The 19,521-nt window shown below is 48.6% G+C and overlaps 7 protein-coding genes across 7 annotated transcripts; 3 read left to right on the top strand and 4 right to left on the bottom strand.

Annotated features, from left to right (window-relative positions):
- Positions 1 to 1,061: 1,061 nt before the first annotated feature.
- On the top strand, positions 1,062 to 2,420 carry TRUGW13939_10487 (uncharacterized protein; the record flags this gene model as incomplete). Its single annotated transcript, XM_035493598.1, has 1 exon — positions 1,062 to 2,420. The coding sequence occupies one exon, from the start codon at positions 1,062 to 1,064 to the stop codon at positions 2,418 to 2,420; it is 1,359 nt and encodes a 452-aa protein (XP_035349491.1).
- Positions 2,421 to 2,896: 476 nt separating this feature from the next.
- Positions 2,897 to 6,881, top strand: TRUGW13939_10486 (uncharacterized protein; the record flags this gene model as incomplete). Its single annotated transcript, XM_035493597.1, has 7 exons — positions 2,897 to 3,028; positions 3,078 to 4,462; positions 4,610 to 4,707; positions 4,909 to 5,718; positions 6,097 to 6,188; positions 6,541 to 6,615; positions 6,675 to 6,881. 7 exons carry the CDS (start codon positions 2,897 to 2,899, stop codon positions 6,879 to 6,881), a joined length of 2,799 nt encoding a protein of 932 aa, XP_035349490.1.
- Positions 6,882 to 8,479: 1,598 nt separating this feature from the next.
- Positions 8,480 to 11,944, bottom strand: TRUGW13939_10485 (uncharacterized protein; the record flags this gene model as incomplete). The annotated part of the gene is made up of 2 exons (XM_035493596.1): positions 8,480 to 9,012; positions 9,070 to 11,944. 2 exons carry the CDS (start codon positions 11,942 to 11,944, stop codon positions 8,480 to 8,482), a joined length of 3,408 nt encoding a protein of 1,135 aa, XP_035349489.1.
- A 628-nt stretch (positions 11,945 to 12,572) lies between these two features.
- Positions 12,573 to 13,127, bottom strand: TRUGW13939_10484 (uncharacterized protein; the record flags this gene model as incomplete). The annotated part of the gene is made up of 1 exon (XM_035493595.1): positions 12,573 to 13,127. One exon carries the CDS (start codon positions 13,125 to 13,127, stop codon positions 12,573 to 12,575), a length of 555 nt encoding a protein of 184 aa, XP_035349488.1.
- A 665-nt stretch (positions 13,128 to 13,792) lies between these two features.
- Positions 13,793 to 15,543, bottom strand: TRUGW13939_10483 (uncharacterized protein; the record flags this gene model as incomplete). The annotated part of the gene is made up of 7 exons (XM_035493594.1): positions 13,793 to 13,849; positions 13,905 to 13,991; positions 14,056 to 14,217; positions 14,266 to 14,529; positions 14,586 to 15,223; positions 15,284 to 15,445; positions 15,501 to 15,543. 7 exons carry the CDS (start codon positions 15,541 to 15,543, stop codon positions 13,793 to 13,795), a joined length of 1,413 nt encoding a protein of 470 aa, XP_035349487.1.
- Positions 15,544 to 16,167: 624 nt separating this feature from the next.
- On the top strand, positions 16,168 to 17,163 carry TRUGW13939_10482 (uncharacterized protein; the record flags this gene model as incomplete). The annotated part of the gene is made up of 4 exons (XM_035493593.1): positions 16,168 to 16,454; positions 16,520 to 16,749; positions 16,815 to 16,916; positions 16,970 to 17,163. The coding sequence occupies 4 exons, from the start codon at positions 16,168 to 16,170 to the stop codon at positions 17,161 to 17,163; spliced, it is 813 nt and encodes a 270-aa protein (XP_035349486.1).
- Positions 17,164 to 17,519: 356 nt separating this feature from the next.
- Positions 17,520 to 18,710, bottom strand: TRUGW13939_10481 (uncharacterized protein; the record flags this gene model as incomplete). The annotated part of the gene is made up of 2 exons (XM_035493592.1): positions 17,520 to 17,941; positions 18,002 to 18,710. 2 exons carry the CDS (start codon positions 18,708 to 18,710, stop codon positions 17,520 to 17,522), a joined length of 1,131 nt encoding a protein of 376 aa, XP_035349485.1.
- Positions 18,711 to 19,521: the final 811 nt, after the last annotated feature.

The raw sequence follows: 19,521 nt of genomic DNA, 5'->3' as shown, positions 1-19,521 counted from the left end.
CAAACAATCAAGCGAGCAAACTAAAAATATCTTAGCTGACCGGCTAGCTTCGCGACGGCTCCGGAGCGAAGCCCAATGAGCCTGACAAGCTCAGGACCAAGCTTCTTAGGAATTAGGCACCAGCACGGCATGCTTCAAACTCGGTTGCAATCTTTCCTTGTTATCCAACCATCAGTTCCGTGCTCTACCCCCAGATAGTGAAGATCGCCGGGTGTACGTAGTACATTACTACGTAGCCAGGAATCTAGGGACTCGGGAGTACGTATCATTACTTGTGGTTTGTTCGAGAGATCAGTATTTCAGGTTAGCACTATGTCCCGTGGGGCATGTGCAGAGGCCAGTGCAGCAAGTATTATTGGGGCCGCGGAGAAAAAAGGATTCAAATGTTGCTATGTCTATTTATATCCTCAATTGTTGTTGCTTGATAACGTAGTGGAGAACGGCCCGTCCCTTCCGCAGCCAAGCCGAAGAAAAACATGTATACGGATCCAGTATTCACACCGGATATCAACTATCAATGATTCGTACGGAACGCTCGCCTCCATATGTCCATTGCTGTCAACTTTCAAGTTTGCCTACGGCGGTTGGAATGACTGCGGAGCATTTTGGCCGCGTGGAGCAGCGGGACTGGATCCCCGTCAGAACGTAAAAAACGTTATTCCCAATTTCCCAGTGTGCTAGTACTAGTAGCTCCGTACTAGCAAACTATGTAGCTCCTCAGCTGCACTTAGTCTGCTCTAGCTTCGCATGGGTCTCTAAAATAGGAAAGGATTCACGAGCTAGATAGCGTCGAAGATTTAACCACTGCTTGCACGGCCCAGCAGCTAGCCTTGCCATGGGTTAATAATCCACCGTATGGGTGGAGACTCGGCGCTCGTATCGCATGAGGCTGAACCAAAAGCCTCGTAATTTAAAAACAATTCATATGATTAGTGCTATTGTGATTTAGGAACCAACATGGCAGCACATGTGAACAGCGAAGTGCCTCCTTTCAAGGGGAAATAGAACCAGTTCAGCGAAAGAGTCCATTCTCACAGGTCAAAACCAGGGGCACCCGGGATATGTATCCCTGGCACGAACGTCTTAATGCCTGGGCCAATGGCACGGGGATTCACATCGATGCTCTCGGTCTTGTCACTCTATTGGGTGCCGAGGATATGGATCGCATTGTCGGAAGACTTATCCCCAGCCCATACCTGGATTACTTGCCCCTGCTGGGCGCCTTCACCGTCTCCGCCAGCCATTTCACAAGGAAACAATCAGGGTTTATACTTTACAGCATATCCGATGGAATGATGACAACGGAGCTAGCCGGGTGGTTCTCCCGGTGGCTCCAAACACAAGAGTTTGATCGAGTACGCAGTATAGTCACATGGCAAGCAGGACGCCAGCCGCCGCAGCTGCAGAGGTTCTTCTTGGGCTTTTTGCTCATCGCATTGCCTATACATGGAATGCTCATCGCTCTGACCGTACTTGCGGCCGACTGGTGGGGACTTGCCAACGTAGTGTCTATGATCGCCTCGGTGGTAGTCCGATGCGTCTTAGTTAGTGAAATTCAGGCCGGAATTGATAGAAGCATACGAAAGTCTGAAGAGGCTGCCCAGAAATACAACTATCCCCTGAAAAGGGCCAAGTACGACGAAGCAAAGACGAAACTCGAGAACATTCGCCAGATGGGTCAGCCAACTGAGGGTATGAAAGAACCCATTGCACCGAAAGACCAGTACGAGATTGTCAAGATAATTGTCGTGACGGACGAATCAAAAGCCGTTACCATTCAAGCCCCGCGATATCTGACCAAATCGGTCTTTGCAGTCAGTCCCGAGGCACCTAATCCGAACACCTACCGTGTGTTTCAGGCCATTGGCTGGGTTGCCTTTGCAGTTCATGTCATCAGCATCGGCATGGCCCAGCTATACACACAGATTGCCTCTGTGGTTCTTATTCTAGGCGCAACCATACTCACGGCCTATAAAATTGGGTGTGAGGATTCGAGACCATGGCAGTTCATTCGGAGGGCAATTCATGAGGAAGACCAGGGATACAGCTGCCGGCTGACCTCAAATTTAAAAGCCACTGTTTCCACCTACCCCGCGGACTATTGTGAATGGCAAGAAACGGCAGAGGCCTGCGATTCATTTACCGCGCAGGAGATGGATAAAAACAATGCTGGACTGTCGCGGGATAGTAAGAGAGTGACAGTCAACGACGTTGAGAAGAGTCAGTCTCCAACGAGGCCCACAACGCCAGGCCGCCAGGATCTATATGCGTGGCTAGACCTGACAGAGGCAGAGGACAAATGCTTGAATATCTGGGGGCTGATACCTCACGACCCGGAGTGGGTGGATCGATACCTGGAGAAAAAGATGTTTCATCGTCGACGAATGGAACGAAAGAACATTCTGGAGACTGAAAGTTAATGTGACTTCAACGCTGTGGTGTATATTAGAAGCATTCGGAGTTGATTGAATCCCCCGACATATGGCCCTAGATCGTTTAAATTTAGCGATAAATAGTAATTATACATGAATTTATGAGGAACATATATTTAAAAAAAAATTTAAAAAAAATAATACTTGAACTAGGAATAATATTGTTTATTATTTTAACGAGTACGGCATTACCCGACAATTCGGGCATATCAAGTTGTGATCGTAGGTGGGAAAGGCTAACTAAATTCTACCTATATACAAAAATTGATAACAGTGCGAGGCGGCTCTTATACCTAATTAGGCATCAATTAATTCAATGTTGCAATTCAACAGACAAAAAGCTGGAGCCTGGGGCGCAACGGAGATTTAAATGCGGGGTACCCTCCGTGCGGTTCTGTGAGGATAGTTACATCAATTGATTGCTTTGTTTCTTTATTTTCGTCAATTGATACCGTTCAATAGCAATGTCCACACATACTCGCCCCTCGTCGCCCTTCACCAGCGAGTTTGACGAGCTTGTGCAAAGCCTTTTGCAAGAATGGCATGTTCCGGGTCTTGCCATCGCCGTCATTAACGGCGACTCGACCTTCTCCAAGGTAGGCAGCAGTATGTCTCTCATAATCATGTTATTGACACCACGACTAGGGCTATGGACATGCTATCTTGCCTAATACGAAGGTTACGCCAGAGACAGTTTTCTTCACGGCTAGCACCACCAAATCCTTCACTGCTGCCAGCGTCTCGCTACTTGTCGATGACGCCGCGTCGCATCGCCTCTCAAGATCTGTTCCGCCGGACTTCTCATTGACCTCGACTGTTTCGTCTGTGATACCGGATGATTTTGCTCTAGACGATGAATATACAACATTAAATGCCACCTTTGAAGATGCCCTCAGCAACAGAGTTGGCCTGCCAGATCACTTATACAGCTTCAAACCGAGGACAGTGCCAGTCAAAGAAGTAATACAGTCTTTGAGGTACCTTCCTCGAGCTGCAGAGCTCCGTTCCCAGTTTTTTTATAGCAGTTATATGTTTTCTGCAGTCTCATATGCAATCGAGAAGATGACCGGTAGCGGGCTAGGAGATTTCATGAGAGAAAGGCTCTGGGGACCGCTAGGAATGACCCGTACTTATTGGACACCGCAAGAAGCGATAGAGGCTGCTAGTTCAGGAACAGTTCTAGCTCGTGGCTACGCATGGGACTCTTCGTCGGATAAATACGTTGAAGAGGCCATTCCTGACTTTCCAGCCGTGTCAGGGGCGGGAGCAATGATCAGCAACGTTCTGGATTACGTGAAATGGCTACGATGTATGATGACGCAGTCTCCTCCTCTCAGCCATGCTTCCCATCAGATGCTCATCGAACCACGCATCCCCTTTCAAAACCCCGGCACCATTCCGTTTCCTGCGCCCCACGCCTACGCCCTTGGGTGGAGAATTGATGAGTACCAAGGTCACCGCATTATCTGGCATACTGGCGGCTGGACTGGGTTCGGTTGTACTATGATGTACCTTCCTGATCTCCAATGGGGCTTAGTCATGATGAGCAACATGGCAGTGCCCAGTAACTTTCTCCAAACGGTTCTATACATGCATTTACTAGACGAACTTCTTAACACGCCACTGGGTGATCAGATGGACTGGAACTCTGAGTTTAAGGAGCGCCGGAATCGAAGCAGGGATGGAAATACCCATGCTTTATCACGTCTCTACCCTGATTTGCCTTCAACTACTTCCCCGCCCTCTCTCCCCTTGGAAGCATTTGCGGGCCAATATCAGCATGCTGGCTACGGTGAAATGCTTTTTGAGCTGCACGGAAACGAGCTCGTAGCTCAGCGCCTTGCTTATGAAATCCCCATGGTCGTACGGATGACTCACGTTCATGAAGACTCCTGGCTGGCAAAATTGGAGATCGTCAATAAAGACCCGCAAGACCAACCAGCCGTTAGGGCAGAATTTCAAATTGCAGATGGCGTCGCAACACGCGTAGGGTTGGATTTGGAACCTGCCCTTGACGGCAAGAAGATATGGTTTGACCGGGTGTCCTCGTAGCTATAGTTTCATTATCTATATTTATTATCCGTCGGTGTAGATATACTAGAATAATTGGACAATAAAAGGCCAAGTACTATGCATTAGGGTTATTATTATAGGGCTGTTGATGACTTCCGAAACAGGCAAGCGCCGGAAAAGGGCCGACCCCGCAGCGCGACGCATGACGCAGCGTCTCCAACCTTGAACAACTTTATCGAAACATCCAACTGTCAACATTCTGGTCAACTCACTTTACGTTTTCGCGATCATAAAACTTTCTAGGAAGCATTGACTTTTCCAGGGGCGCTGGCTTTCAATTGAAAAATGGCGGCTCTCCTGAAACGTCCACTCAAGCTCGCTCTAGTGCAACTTGCTTCCGGTATTATCCCCCCTCAGTCCACAAAGACAGCTCAAAGCATCTATCGCTAACACAGTAATAAAGGAGCCGACAAGGCTGCAAATCTCGGCCACGCGCGCACCAAGGTCCTTGAGGCTGCCAAGGCAGGCGCCTCCCTAGTCGTCCTGCCCGAGTGCTTCAACTCGCCGTACGGCACGCAATACTTTCCCAATTACGCCGAGACTCTCCTCCCTTCGCCACCCACCAAAGAACAGTCCCCTTCGTATCATGCGCTGTCAGACCTCGCCGCCGAGGCCAAGACCTATCTTGTCGGCGGCAGTATACCCGAACTCGAACCCTCTACGCAGAAATACTACAACACTTCCCTGGTGTTTTCCCCGACAGGCGCGCTGATCGGAACTCATCGCAAAACACACTTGTTCGATATAGATATTCCCGGAAAGATCACGTTCAAAGAGAGCGAAGTGCTGTCTGCCGGAAACAAGGTCACTATAATTGATTTGCCAGAGTACGGCAAGATCGGACTGGCCATTTGTTACGACGTCCGCTTCCCTGAGCTAGCTATGGTTGCAGCCCGTAAAGGAGCATTCTTGCTCGTCTACCCGGGTGCCTTCAACATGACAACGGGACCACTACACTGGTCGTTGCTAGGACGTGCGCGAGCTATCGACAACCAGACGTACGTCGCCATGTGCTCGCCAGCGAGAGACTTGACTGCTACGTACCACGCATGGGGCCACAGCTTCGTTGCAAATCCAAACGCCGACATTGTTGGCGAATTAGAAGAAAAGGAGGATATCGTGTATGCTGATTTGGACAACGAGACCCTTGCGTCTGCGAGGAAAGGCATTCCGGTGACGACGCAGCGGCGGTTTGACGTGTATCCTGATGTGAGTGCGTGAGATAGACCTACAGAGGGATATTATAATATTATTAGCATGTGTTAGCATATACTCAAAGGATATGATTGCAACAAAAATTATCTATATGACAGTGTCGGGCCAATCACATCCTTCGGGTGGGCCTACGTCACGTGATGCGCCACGCCAGCCAATAGCAGCGGCTGCCCGCTTAAGCGACCGCACTACGGGGCAATATCGAATCCACACAAATCCATCCGCCTTCAAAGTTCGCTTTCCTTCGACCGACCGACGAACGACAACAGCACAAACGACAGCCGGCACCTTCTGTCACATTCAGTCAGTTGTTTTCACCCCCTATCCCGAGTCTTCTTTTGCTCGAGAAAACTAACCGTTGAATTCGCAATCACAGCAATGTCCAGCACCACCAAGGGAAAGAAGAGCGGTCGCTCCGCCATCGCCGATGTCGTGTCGCGCGAGTACACCATCCACTTGCACAAGAGAGTACGTTAAAACAGCAATGCATTTCGCTTGAATTATCCTATCCCACGCATACACTGCGGCCTCAATGAACCACCTCCATTGTCGACCAAGACGGTCTCGTCGAAGCGTTGAAATCGCTATTTCATTCCTTCGCCGGACGCCGTAGATATTGGAGACAAGAACAGGACAGAGAACATAATAAGAGAGCAAAAAAAAAACCACAAAATTAGTTTGATGAAGTCCACCTCTATGGCCTGGCCGCAGTGCAGCAGCCCCTCAGAAAAAAAAATATTTTTCAATTATTCATTTGCAAAAAAAAAAAAAAAGGCATTTTGGACGGAAGACTAAATTCTAACTCTCTTTTCTTCTAAAGGTGCACGGTGTCTCCTTCAAGAAGCGTGCTCCCCGCGCCATCAAGGAGATCCGCGCTTTCACCGAGCAAGCCATGGTAAGATCTACTCACAATATGCTACATCATCTGGACGGACTGCTGACGCCGATTTACAGGGTACCAAGGATGTCCGCCTCGACCCCCAGTTGAACAAGAAGGTCTGGGAAGCCGGTATCAAGGGTGTCCCATTCCGCCTCCGTGTCCGCATCAGCCGCAAGCGTAACGACGAGGAGGGTGCCCAGGAGAAGCTGTACAGCTACGTCCAGGCTGTCAACGTCAAGGAGGCCAAGGGCCTGAACACCACTGTTGTCGAGGATGCTTAGAGAGATCATTTATCCTTCTCTTGTTTTCCTTAGCTCTAAAAAAAAGAAACCTTTTTCTCAATGACGGGTGTTACATTGTTTTTCTTTCCTATGTGTGTGAAGACCATGGCATGGTAATGGAATGGCATTGGCGTGTTCTCTTTTTTTTATATACCTCCCACATTTTGAAACGGATGTGGATGGAGTAGGGATCCATATTCCCGACCGACTGACGAGTCGAATTCGTCTTTTGGAAAAAAACAAATATGTTGAAATGAAACCTCAAAAATTCGAAATCTTTCACACATATCTATCATCTATCTTCTAACGAGTAGATACCTAGGTTAATGTCCGCCATATTGCGGCCTCTTCGTAAAGCCAATAATTACTTCCAAGTTCAAAGGATTTCAACAGAATTAAAGTGGCCAGCTATTCTCAATACTAATAATAGTAAGTACACGGGCAATTGGCTTTTGAACTCATAATACACTTGAAAGAAAAAATTAATCGGGAAAAGAATAAAGGCAATAGCAAAACTCCATGCTTCAAAACTCATACAAAAACCGAGGCTGTAAATGCTCAGCGTCTGAAATCGACGATTCATCGGGAGGGGAAAAAAATAAAGAACGAGGCGTGGCCTGATAACTCTATACAGCAAGTGAACTCCGGGGACATGACAAAGATGAAAGAAATCGAAATCGTTCAACACAGTTTTTTGAAAAGGTTGTGTACAAGATCGGAAGACTCCAAGCAGCGAGGCAAATTGGGGGTATTGGGAGGAAAGTTCTTCTTCTTGTTGTTGTTGAAATAGGTGCAAGAAATGTGATAGGATAGTCAATCATGCCAAATAGACAGGCTGGTACCCAACGTGATAGGCCTTGTGAAGTTTCCGAGACAAAATGAATGCGCCGGACAGGAATGCTGTTCGTTTTGTTTTTTCATCATCATAAAGGGTTCAATCAACTCTCATTTGAAACAGTTCGAGGCGGTGGGCTTTTTTACTAGGAGGCTTCAGTCAACTTAAACATTTTAGTAATGACAATGCAAGGACATCCGCAGTCAAACTAGCCAAAAAGCTTCACCCAGCTCGAAATTGTCGCAGGATAAAGGGAGGAGATCCACAGTATGATTCATCGGAAGGTCGTACTCAACAGGACACTGCTCCATAAGTGGTATTGCGTCGAAACCGGCAGTCTCACAATCCAGAATGTTCCAATCAACCCAGCATTGCTATAGCAATGAGGGGACATCCACAAACTAGTCCATGATAGGCGCAATTCAACTAAACCACCAAGGTGCAATGCGAGGAATTCAACAATCCAATAGATGAAGGCGGACAAAAGAGCAGACATTTCTGTGACAAGAATACCATGTATTTCGGCGTCTCTGAAATTCAGCATCAAGAGTGAAGGCCATCAAGTCTGTCAAAAGCAAGACATGATCGTGTCCAGGAGATGGTGAAGAATAAAGGTAAAAAGAAGCCAACTGCAAGAGTCTCCGCTTGCAACACAAAACGACGTAAGCACGAAACGCAAAAACAACATGATGGGTAATGAGAGCTGGAACACACAAGATGCATAACATTGTACATGACCGTTGCAAAACACACCGGTAAACTTCTAAGTGGCCAAGCCTTCCTTGGCAGATTTCAACGCAGCTTCAAGCTCCTCCGCTGCTTCTTTCTTGATGCGAAGTGTCCACAGGTCCATGCCGGAGCCATCTTCGCGAGGCACGAGAAACTGGCAGCTAGTGCCCTGGATTTTGTAATCAATGGCGCGGTTGATCGAGGTGTTCAGCACAGCTCTTCCACTTGGTTCGGCACGCAAGAGAATACGAGCGCGCTTAGTGTCCCTGTTGACGAGAATCCGAAGAGCACCAACACCCTGAGTTTCCCAAGACTTCTCGGACTTTTCACCAACTTTTGCTTCAACGCTCTTGAGGCCTTTGGCACGACCATTGAAGATACAGTCCTCGCCTTCTTCACCAGCGTTGCTCATAAGGTTAAGCTGAGTGTCCTTGTAAGTGTCGGTGTCGGTATCGTCAGCATTGGAATCTGATGTGACGCTAGGAGTAGCAGTGGCAGAAAGCAGGTGAGATGCGGGTTTAGGAATTGCAAGACCGCCGAATGGATTGGGTGTCGAGGGTTTGGGAGCTGCAGATGACATTAGTCTTGACCCGGTATCAATATTGGACAAATACTTGGACATACCAAAGAGACTAGGGCCACTCGATGTATTCAAAGATGAAAAGGGGTTGGAAGTTGGCTGGCCAAATAGCTGTGGCTTTGGGGCTTCAGGCTTCTCTTCGTCTGAGACCTGAACAGGAGTTCCGTCAATCTTGCGGATACGGTCGAACAAAGTACCCTTTGATGGCTCTTCGGCCTCGGCCTTGGCCTCTTGTTTAGAGCTGCTGGCACGCTTCTTCAGGTGCTCAGTGAGATCGTCATCCGAAGAGTCGCCTTCGGTATTCGTGGCAGAATTGGAGAGATGGCCAAAAATGTTACTGCCAACAGAGGGCGCAGAAGATTTAGTTTCAAAGACCGATGACGCAGGCTTGGGCTCGGCAGGTGTGGTCGTGGTTTTCTTTGCCACCGGCTCCTCATCTTCAGATTCGCTAGTGTCGTCGTCGTCGTCATTACCAGCAGCTTGTTGGCTAAATTGGCTGATGAAATTTGAGGTGGACGAGACGTTGAATTTGGGAATATCAAGCTTGACACCCTGAATAGCTTCCTGGGCCTCCTTTGACGCAGGCTGGCCGAATTTCTTGCCAAACTGACTCACGAAGCTTTCCCCAGAAGTTGCAAATTTGGGAACTTCGAAGGCAGGCTTTGGCACCGATTGGGCGCCTTCTTTGGGCTTCGGGGCAAAGAGGTTGGTTTCCTTGCTGGCTGTAGAAGTGCTGGGGGCTGTGCCAAACGGACTAGGTTGGCCAAAAGCGCTAACTGATGGCTTGAAGCTCGGGGTGGCAGTGGCAGGCTCTTTGTCTTCAGAACCACCAGATGCAAATGCATTTGCAAAAATGCCAGCCGTCGTAGACCCAGATCCAATGGACTGGGTTGCATCAAGTACGGGACCTGTAGCTCTGCGTTTGCCACTTGGGCTGGTATCCTCTTCATCATCAGATACCTTTCTCTTGTTCTTGGGAGGTGACAGCTGGGAGTCGGGGGTTGCACCATGAGCCATTGAGGATTCCTTTGCCTTTTTGGAAGAAAGATGATTATCAGCATGGATATCAGCTACCTGGCCAAGCTTGCGCTTTCCGGGCTTGTTTGTAAATGATCCGAGAGGAGCATCCATGGTTTTGCGGACTCGAAGGTAAAAGAGAATAACATCGTCCAAATTCTGGGTATCAGGATCAAATGAATCAACCAACTCTTTAAAGCCTCGGTTCAAGTCGCGAATTTGTGCTCGCTTGGTGAAATCTCGGTTCTCATCGGGAGACAGCCGAGAACGATCATTAGTCTCTGCGGCCTTCATAGGCGAAGGGCCGAGAGCTGGTGCGGGAGTTTTGCTCTTAGCAGTTATCTGAGGCTTGAAGGCTTCAAGAGGCCCACGCCCGCGCTTTCCAAAGGCAGCAGAAGCCGGTGAGTCGTATGGTTTTTCCTGCGCGAAGCCCGAAGTACCGGTACCAATGAACGGATTGGATGCAGGTGCGGGGTTGGCAGGAGTTGTAGATGCAGTAGATTTCGGGGCATCTCCAAATAGGTTGAAAGGATTCGAGGCGCCTGGGGGCTGTGCCGCATTTGAAGATGGTGCAAAGGTCGACGCTGTTGTAGCAGACGGTTGTTTCACAGAAGAGTTGAAAGCGGACGATGCATTTGAGAGTTGTCCATTTGTTTTATGTTTAGCATCAGGCGAAGTGCTCATATCTTCAGGCTCATTGTTAAAGCCAAAAAGAGACTTTGCTCCAGTGGCATTCTGAGTCGTCGTTCCCAGCGTGGAGGGAGCAAATAACGAACCGCTTTGAGCCTTGGACTGCTGGGCTTGACCAAATACGTTGGCACCGTTGGCGCCCGCTGCAGTAGAAGTAGTGCTTCCAAAGAAATTTGGGGCACTGAACGGGCCACTGGCAGTTTGGTTGAATGTTATGTTAGAATTCGATGGAGCCGTGGCAGATGGTGGCGGGGCAGCTCGTCCAAACAGAGATTCGTTGGGTTTAAAGGTAGATGAGCTGGGTGGAGGAGCAGTTGTAGAAGACTGTCCAAAGAGAGTAGAGCCACCCATGGCTGGCTTGGGCTGAAATGTAGACGAACTTTGGTTCGGAGTGTCGAAAGATTTGCCAAACATGCCGCTATCAACAGCCGGAGACGATGACTTTCCAAACAAAGAAGAGGTAGTCGTCGCTGTAGTTTGAGGTTGGGAGGCTGAGGAAGTGGAAGCTGGAGCAGCAGCAGACTGGCCAAATAAAGAGGGACCACCGGTAGTGGTTGCTGGGGTGGACTGTCCAAATAGTGATGGTGCAGTTGTCGCTGGCTTAGATTGGAAGACAGAAGATGAACTAGAGGTAGGGGCAGTAGAAGACTGTCCGAACAGATTGGAGGTTCCAGTTGTCGCTGGTTGAGGTTGAAACGCAGTGGCGGGGGCAGATGAGTTTGTAAGTTGACCAAAAGGCTGGGTAGGTGCAGTTTGGGGGGCAGTACCGAACACTCCTTGTGGCTGGCTCGCTGGCGTGGACGCACCGGAGAAGTTGAAGAGGCCACCGGTCTGCGTTTGATTCTGAGACTGCGTGCCACCGCCGTTGAGGTTGGAAAACGGATTGTTCACGGCAGGCCCAGGACCAGGACCGGCACTAGGAGCAGAACTAGTGCCAAAGCCAAAGTTAAAGCTTGAAGAACCACCGCCACCGAAAGCGACAGGCTGGGATCCGTTCTGGGTGGCGTTGGGTGCTGCTCCAGGGAAACTCTGAGACTGGCCAAAGCTGAAGCCGTTGGCAGCTGGGGGATTCGCTGAAATACCGGTGTCTGCGGTGCCGTCGCCAAAAGAGAAGGCTACCTGAGGTTGAGACTGGCCGCCTGCTGGCTTGGGACGCCGTCGGTTCAGCTCTTTGATCCTGCGACAGCCGGGTAAGCGTGGTCCTCGACGCATTGGGGTGGACGGTGAAGAAACAAGATACAGATAAACAAAGGGCTAAGGGGTGGCAAAGAGGATTGGGATAAAAGCGAGCAAAAGGAAGTTGGGGACGCGTCAAGACTGTGGGAAATAAGCGAGACGAGCGGAACAAAGAAAAGGCAATAATCATATCACCTTGGGAACAGAGCCCGTGATGGCAAGCAAACGTTGCCCGGCGGTCCCTAATCGGGAAATGGGCTGGTGACAACACAAACAACAGGAACAATGAGTAGAAGAGACAAAAAAACACTTACTTTCTGTTGGCCAATTGAGCGGCCGTAGCCCGCTGGGGCGCATCGTTTGGTGTGCTCGACATACTGAAGTCAACACCCGCAAACCTGTCAGCATGGGGACCTGGGAGGGTGCGTTTAGACATCAACAATGTGTGGCGCTCCAAGTTTCCTAACTCCGTGGAGACGCAGGGACAGACCGCCCCGTTCTACTACAAGTCCACCACAAAGGCTTTTTTCCAAATATCTCCTGGTCAAAGCTTTGGTTTGTTTCTTTCCCGCCCACAGTGAAAGTTGCACTCAAGTTGTAGCTGACACACTTCACAGATCACACCAACGTTCCAACAACGCGCTATTGCCGGTTTTATCGCCTGTTATGGATGGTCCTTCGACGCTCGAATACGTTGTTGACTTGCGGAATGGGCGAGTTGGCTTGGATTCAACGAACACGAGATGCGGTAGGAAGGAGGATAGTCACGCCGCTCGCGCAACGCAGGTGTGACAACGCCGTGTGGAGGCGCAAACAAAGTCGGAAGGAGAAACGCGATGGAAAATCGTGCCCAAATAAGATATTTCGAGAACCCTCTCGGTCGACTTGACGATACACTGCTGTCGGGACCGGCGCGGTCAAGGGCCTCTACTGCTCTAGAAGCTGCTGCTGGTCGCGGAGTCAGGGAGAAACGAGAAACGCGGCAGAACAGCACAGAGATGATGCATCGACCAAAGTAAAATCTGTGCGCTCTGTTCTCGATCGTGCCGGGAGCCGAGACTGGTCGGTGCTTGGTCCAAGTCGTGGAGCGAAGACTCCTGAATGTTGACTTTTTTTTTTTGCCGTTCACTTTTTGACCTGTCGCGACTTGTTTGGCGGGCAAGAACGGGGGCGAAAAGCGAGTCACGTCACGTGACCGGGCTTGGCACGTCGATGTCATCGGCGCATACTTCTCTTTTTTTATACTAACAGTTAACAGTACAAGTGTTGCTCTTTTGAAAATAAATTATGGTTATCTTTTAAATATGACATTCAAAATTTTTCTGTGCACCTGAAACATTATTTAATCCAAAGAATGTTGAATTTTGAAATTATATCAAAGCACTCTACCCGTGGACTATATATATATTTAGTGTAGGCCCAGATACTACTGGATTCGATTTGATATATCAATGGATCAATTGATGCAGACGTCCAGGTATCAAGTCGAATATTTAGAGATGAGAAATTACAGTTAGCATTGCCATTAGTTGAATGTCAGCTGCATGTGTATCAAATGAGCTGCTAATTTTTACCGCATCACAGTACCATTGAAATGTGAGCCGCATCCGGAGGTTATCAAGGAAGAAATTTCAACAGTAGTAGAGTTACATAAAATGCAATCAATTGGGCTGGTTCACTAAAATTCTCTGCTAATACTATTGAAATATTAACGAGAGGATGTATTGAATACCTTTTTCAGCTTTTTTCTTCAAATTAGCCTTAAAGAGAGGCAAGGTGCCAGTCATTTCATGTCAAAATGAGCACCAAAAAGCAACCAACGCAAATTCTAAACGAGTGACTATAGTTGGAAAACAATTGAAAGCAATATTTGATGTTCAAAAACTAGTAATCATCGCCGCGGCTGATGATTTCGTTGCCGGAGCCCTTGATCAAGATAGTCTGCCCGTACAAGTCAGTTGAGAATTCTCCTAGAAAGGCGAGAGGTAGCACGTACATGCTCAAATTGAGCGGTATAAGAGCCCTTAATATCATTTAGGGGATGATACATATCGACGATACCGTTGGACACCAAGCTGTTCATCTGAAATAGAGAGTCAGTTAACTTGATCATTTTGGCTCTTTGAAATAATGCAAATATTACTCACTCCCAACAGATACTTGTCGAGACCAAGGCGGTCAAGGTAGCGACGACAAAATACAATGGTCCCAAAGTTTTGGTTGATGGTCTTCAGCAACGAACGAGCCGAGGCAAGAGGGAGATGCATCGAGGGTGCGTCTGGGTTTTTACCGTATCCGTAAACGCCAGCCTACCTAAAAGTTAAACAGGAGAAAATAATAAATGAAAGGATACTAACACCATCGTCGAGATAGCCTTTCCCGGTAGTGCCAAACGTTTCAATTGCAAAGACCTCCCCTTCTTCCATTTTGGTCGGGTCATTGGTTTTGACAAATGGGATTGATTTGCCACCGTGAATAATATAGGGCTTGATATTGTGGCCCGTGATATTCCGGATTGCTTTCACTGGATAGACCTTCTTGTTTATCTCGACCTCGTAGCTCTCCATCGCTTCTTGGATAGCGGCGCTAATGTCGCTGACCCTAGCATCGACTCCTGAGTACTGGAATAATTTGTCAACATACTGATATTTGCGAGGATGTTTTAATAGACACCTACTTTGAGGCCAGTGTTGGTAGCGTCCTTTACTGCGGCCAGCAAATTATCGTAAACAGGATCAAAGGTCATTGTGAACGCGCTATCGACAATCCAGCCATTCACATGGACCCCAAAGTCAACCTTCATGACATCCTTCTGCTGTAGAATAACGTCTGGTTGGCCCGGATTAGGAGTGAAGTGGGCGGCGCAGCTGTTCAGGGCTAATCCAGTTGGAAATCCCATTCCGCCCTTCAGACTATCACCCGGCTCGAGACCCTGATGGCCGAGCAAAGCGCGCACGCCATCTTCTATACCATTGGCAATATCGGTGAGACTCTGACCCGGTTTGACAGACTTGTGAACCCAGTGGCGGACTTGGCGATGGATCTCAGCTGCCTTTCGGTAGTCGTTCAGCACTTCGTCATTGGCGATATGCCCGCGTGCGAGATAGCGTAGTTCTTCGCCAGTGGTCCGAGAGAGGTTGTCATCCTTGGGCTCAACAATCTGACCTTGCGGATACTTTCCATCGGGAAACAGTTGAGAAAGAGGAACACGAGGAGGAAAGGACTGCTGGGTGGCAGAAGTACCAGAACCAGTCTTTTTCTTTTTCCCGCCACGCTTCTTCTTCTTCTTTTTATTCTTCGGTTTTTCTAGCCCGTCTAGAGACCCCATATGATTTTAGTCCAATTCGCTGAATGAAAGGTTGACCGAGACCGTACCATTTTCCGCAGGGGTTAGCCCGGCCATGGACGGATTCTTCCCATCGCCATCCTCATCATCGTCGTCGCCGCTGTCAAAGTCGCCGTCGCCGTCTTCGAGCAAGGTTGCACCACGAGGTTTGCCTCCAACAGCGTTCGACTTGGTCGGAACGGAGTTGTTGGCTGTTGCACGAATATTAGCATGTCATGCGCAAATCCAGGGCTCAGTTGTAGGTACCATCTTCATGGTGCAGTTCTCCTTCGTAGGTCTTGGATCCCATTTGAACGATCACGCGCACCTCAATCAGTAGTTTCGCAATGTTTTGGCAAACAATAATGATAGAAGAGCGCGGAGTTTGATCTGCGCAAAACGTGGGGGAAAAGAGCCGACCCACAGTTGATGGCCCGGGCCAATAAGATCTCCGTGTCCCCCACTGCGCCCAAAGTGGAAGGCCGAGCGAGCCCTCAGTAGGACACATGCCAAATGTATTATATATAGGCTGTTAGATGTATGATCAGGTTGGGATGAAGGGAAAAGGCCTGTTAGTATGGTACTTGGCTAAACTAAGGAGTGTTTTGGAAATTCTCTAAAACCACTGTATATTCTGCATGCATTCACTCATCCTGGAAATCATCTACATCAATTGATAATAAAGACGTTGACAGAATAATGGAATAACAAACTGCTTTTTATAGCATTAAAGTTAAGGCAGCTTACCCGAGACGCTCCACTTTCCCGCCATGTTGATGAGTTTCCCAAAAGGGTAATGTCACCTGCCAGCTCGGAACCTTTGCCTATAAAGATGGCGGGGATGTTCTGGCAGACGCTGATTCCCTTTCTTCAATCGCTTCTTCCTCTGTTAACTTGTTTTTTTTATCGGCCATCTGCTTGCAAGATCTCTCAAATGTCTGCACTGAGACTCCAGGATAAAGTCGCCATCGTCACCGGCGCCTCCTCCGGACTCGGGAGGGCAATTTCGCTGCGATATGCCCGCGAAGGAGCCAAGGTAGTCTGTGCAGACTTATCCCCCACAGCACGCTCCCAAGTATCTGAGGAAACAGAAATCACGACGCACGACCTGATCACCAAAAACGGAGGCAAGGCAGTGTTTGTTCAGACCGATGTTGGGGAGGCTGCCCAATTCGAACATCTTGTTCAAGTCGCCGTGGATCACTTCGGCCGACTTGACATGTAAGTCTGACTTTTGTAGCTGATTCCAACATCAACTGCTTTACTGATGCATTGGGACATTGCAGCTTGGTCAACAATGCTGGCTTAAGCGTGGAGTCTAGAACCCCAGCAGTGTTACACCTAACGGACGAGGATACGTGGGACCTCACGATGCGCGTCAATGCCAAGTCGGTCTTTCTGGGCTGCAAATATGCCCTGGCTCAGATGTTGAAGCAGTCACCACATTCATCTGGAGACCGTGGCTGGATAATCAACATGTCTTCTATCATGGGAATCGTGGGTGGTCCAGAGAACCGTAAGTGCATTGTTCGATGCTCCACGTGGAACCCAAAGAATAACTCTCTTTTTCTCACAATATAGCTTCCTACTGCGCATCGAAAGGAGCTGTCAGCAACCTGACTAAACAGGTCGCGCTGGACTATGCACCGCATCGAATCCATGTCAACGCCATTTGCCCTGGATGTACGTTTGACATTTACCCGACTTCTGGTGCCTGGATGCTAATTGTTTAACAGATACACAAACAGCCATTTTCAAAGAGACAACCACTTATATGACCCCTTGGGAAGTCCTTGAACGGAGACATCCTTTTAATGGCCCTGGCTGGCCGGACGATATCGCCAGAATTGCTGTTGTTCTCGCCAGTGATGACGCCAACTGGGTCACTGGAATTCTTCTCCCAGTGGACGGCGGCTATACTGCTCGGTAAAATTGAGTTTGGAGAAAATTAATATTAATTTAGTCGTTCCCGAAGAAGGGTTCAATTTGGCTGGTGTCGTACGTATGTATCAAACTCACATGCTTACTAAATTGAACGTATAAATGAATCGAGATACTTTGTTTACTTTTAATTTTTTTAACTTGTTGTAGCAAGAATTCATAGTTACCATATACAAAGCACCTAGAGCTAGATTGCATACAATTGCTCATCATCAGAATCACTTTCTGCATGGACATAAGTTCTGAGAATTTCTATTTGTAAATTGTACTCCCCGCGCAGAGCGCGGCGTTGACACTCTCCTGTACATGCAAACAGAGTACTCAGAGCTGCATTAGATACATTGCTCATGATGAGGCGACCAGCATTGGCCATCCGTCTGAATCCCAACTAAGAAGGTTGTAACCAAAGCGAAGGCCATCGAGCTTAGGGTCCGCGTCCTGGTTGGCTTGGGTGATGTTCCAATACTGATATGTCATCACCATACCCAGGTCAGGGTCGGTCAAGATTCCAATTGACCCCGGCGCAAACACCTGGCCGTCATCCCGACTGGCGAGGATGGTGGTGCCAGCTCGGTCAACGCCGCCGTTGAGGCAGTCGGCTCCATCACGGTCCAGGTAAGGACCAGTTGGGAGGTCGGTTACTAGCTTGCGGCAGACTTGCACTCGGTATACGGAGTCGTTGTACGAAGTGTCGTCGGCAGCGCAGCAGTTGCCGATCGAATAGAAGAAATAAACGTATCCGTTGTTAGTCAAGAGATATGGACCCTCTAAAAGACAACAGTCAGCATGTTTTTGATCTTCTATTGAAAGAATGGAGGGTCACGAACCGGTCTTGTTTCCAGCATATTCTCCTCCGTTATACTGTTCCAGATAGACCATATCGACGGTTGCACCGTCCTTGATCGTGAGAAGGTCATCCGACACCTGGAATCCGTACAAGCCCCATTGATAAGAGCCAAATGTCATGTAGTGAAAGCCATCGACGCCGCTTGGATCCGTCGAGTCGGCGAGCATGTTTCCATCCAGCCGGACATAGCTCTCGGTGGCCTGGTCGACTCCAGTCGTTGAAACCGGGACGTTCATGCTGCCGTGGTCCGTCCAGTTGTCCGGCTCCATGTCCGGCGATGTGGCGACGCAAAGGTCAAAGTTGAAGGGAGCGGTGTTGATGCTGTAGAAAAGGTAGTAGGTGCCATCGACAAAATGCACCTCGGGCGCCCACACATTGGTAGCAGCTCGGTCACTCGCCATTGGATTGACGAGCTCGGTGAGGATCTCAAATGCATAGTTCCATGGCCCTCCCAAGGCCGGTGCGGTGGCCACGGACAGCCCTTGACCTGTCTCGTTGGACTTGGAGTAGCGGAAGTATATGCCGTCGGACTCACGGCGAATCACGGAAAAGTCCTGGTACGTGAGTCCGTTGATATCGATACAGGCTGGCCCAGTGCATGGCTCTGGCAATGGGTAATCCTGTGCCGAAACACACAGGCCGTGGAACAAGGCTAAAGAGAGCCATTTGAGCACAAAGCGGCCTGCCATTTTCTATTACTTCTTTTTCTTTTCTTTCCTGCGAAAGGAGAACGGGATCGGTAAAGATGAAGCTATCACCGATCCCAACAGAAGGAAATCTGCCCGCTCTTATAGAATGACTGAGCGACCCATCGCGCAAGATGCGCAACCTAATTTCATTAAACCACCAAAGTGGATGCGACTTGGGGTCCAGACTGATCTGCCTAGCCGACTAAAGCCTTATAGGTCCCGAGGATCGCCTGGATCTGACAGTCTGATTTGACTTAAGATTAGGTAGGGTTGAAATTTAAGGCCCATTAGTCTTCAGATTGACCATGGTTGCAGGGGTCTATTTAATATCATCGCATCTCGAGAGTGTCGGAGGTGAGTATGAGGGACGACGGTGCTTTGTCGGCCAAATACTAGGGATGAACTTTGAAGCCTTACACGTATGATTTTCTATGGTTACTGAAAATCTATATACTTCCCTGTGCCTTAATAACAACAACAACAACAACAACAACATTATTATGATTATTAACCTCCACCGAGGTGAGATTTGATGCTAACAAACCCCGCCCGGAGAGCGTAGCCGCGCATTTTTCAGGGTCCCATCAGAATTATACGCCAAGGACGCGCACAATCGGGTTTGGCTTTGATTATTTGAGTTAGTAGAGTGACAATAAGGCCGCCTGCCGTGTCACAACCAGTCCCTGAAGCTCTTGCTTCGTAGATATAGAGTGCTAGGGAGAGACAGTTAACATTGAAAGTGTTCTGACGCGTCTTGATTTAGAACCTTTAAGAGAGACGTTGTTTTTTATTATTATTATTATTTAATTTT

This window comes from Talaromyces rugulosus, chromosome VI, assembly GCF_013368755.1.
Source record: "Talaromyces rugulosus chromosome VI, complete sequence".
Taxonomy (NCBI): Eukaryota; Fungi; Ascomycota; class Eurotiomycetes; order Eurotiales; family Trichocomaceae; genus Talaromyces; species Talaromyces rugulosus.
The sequence above is the reverse complement of the archived record's forward strand: the minus strand, read 5'-3'. Positions and strand labels throughout refer to the sequence as shown.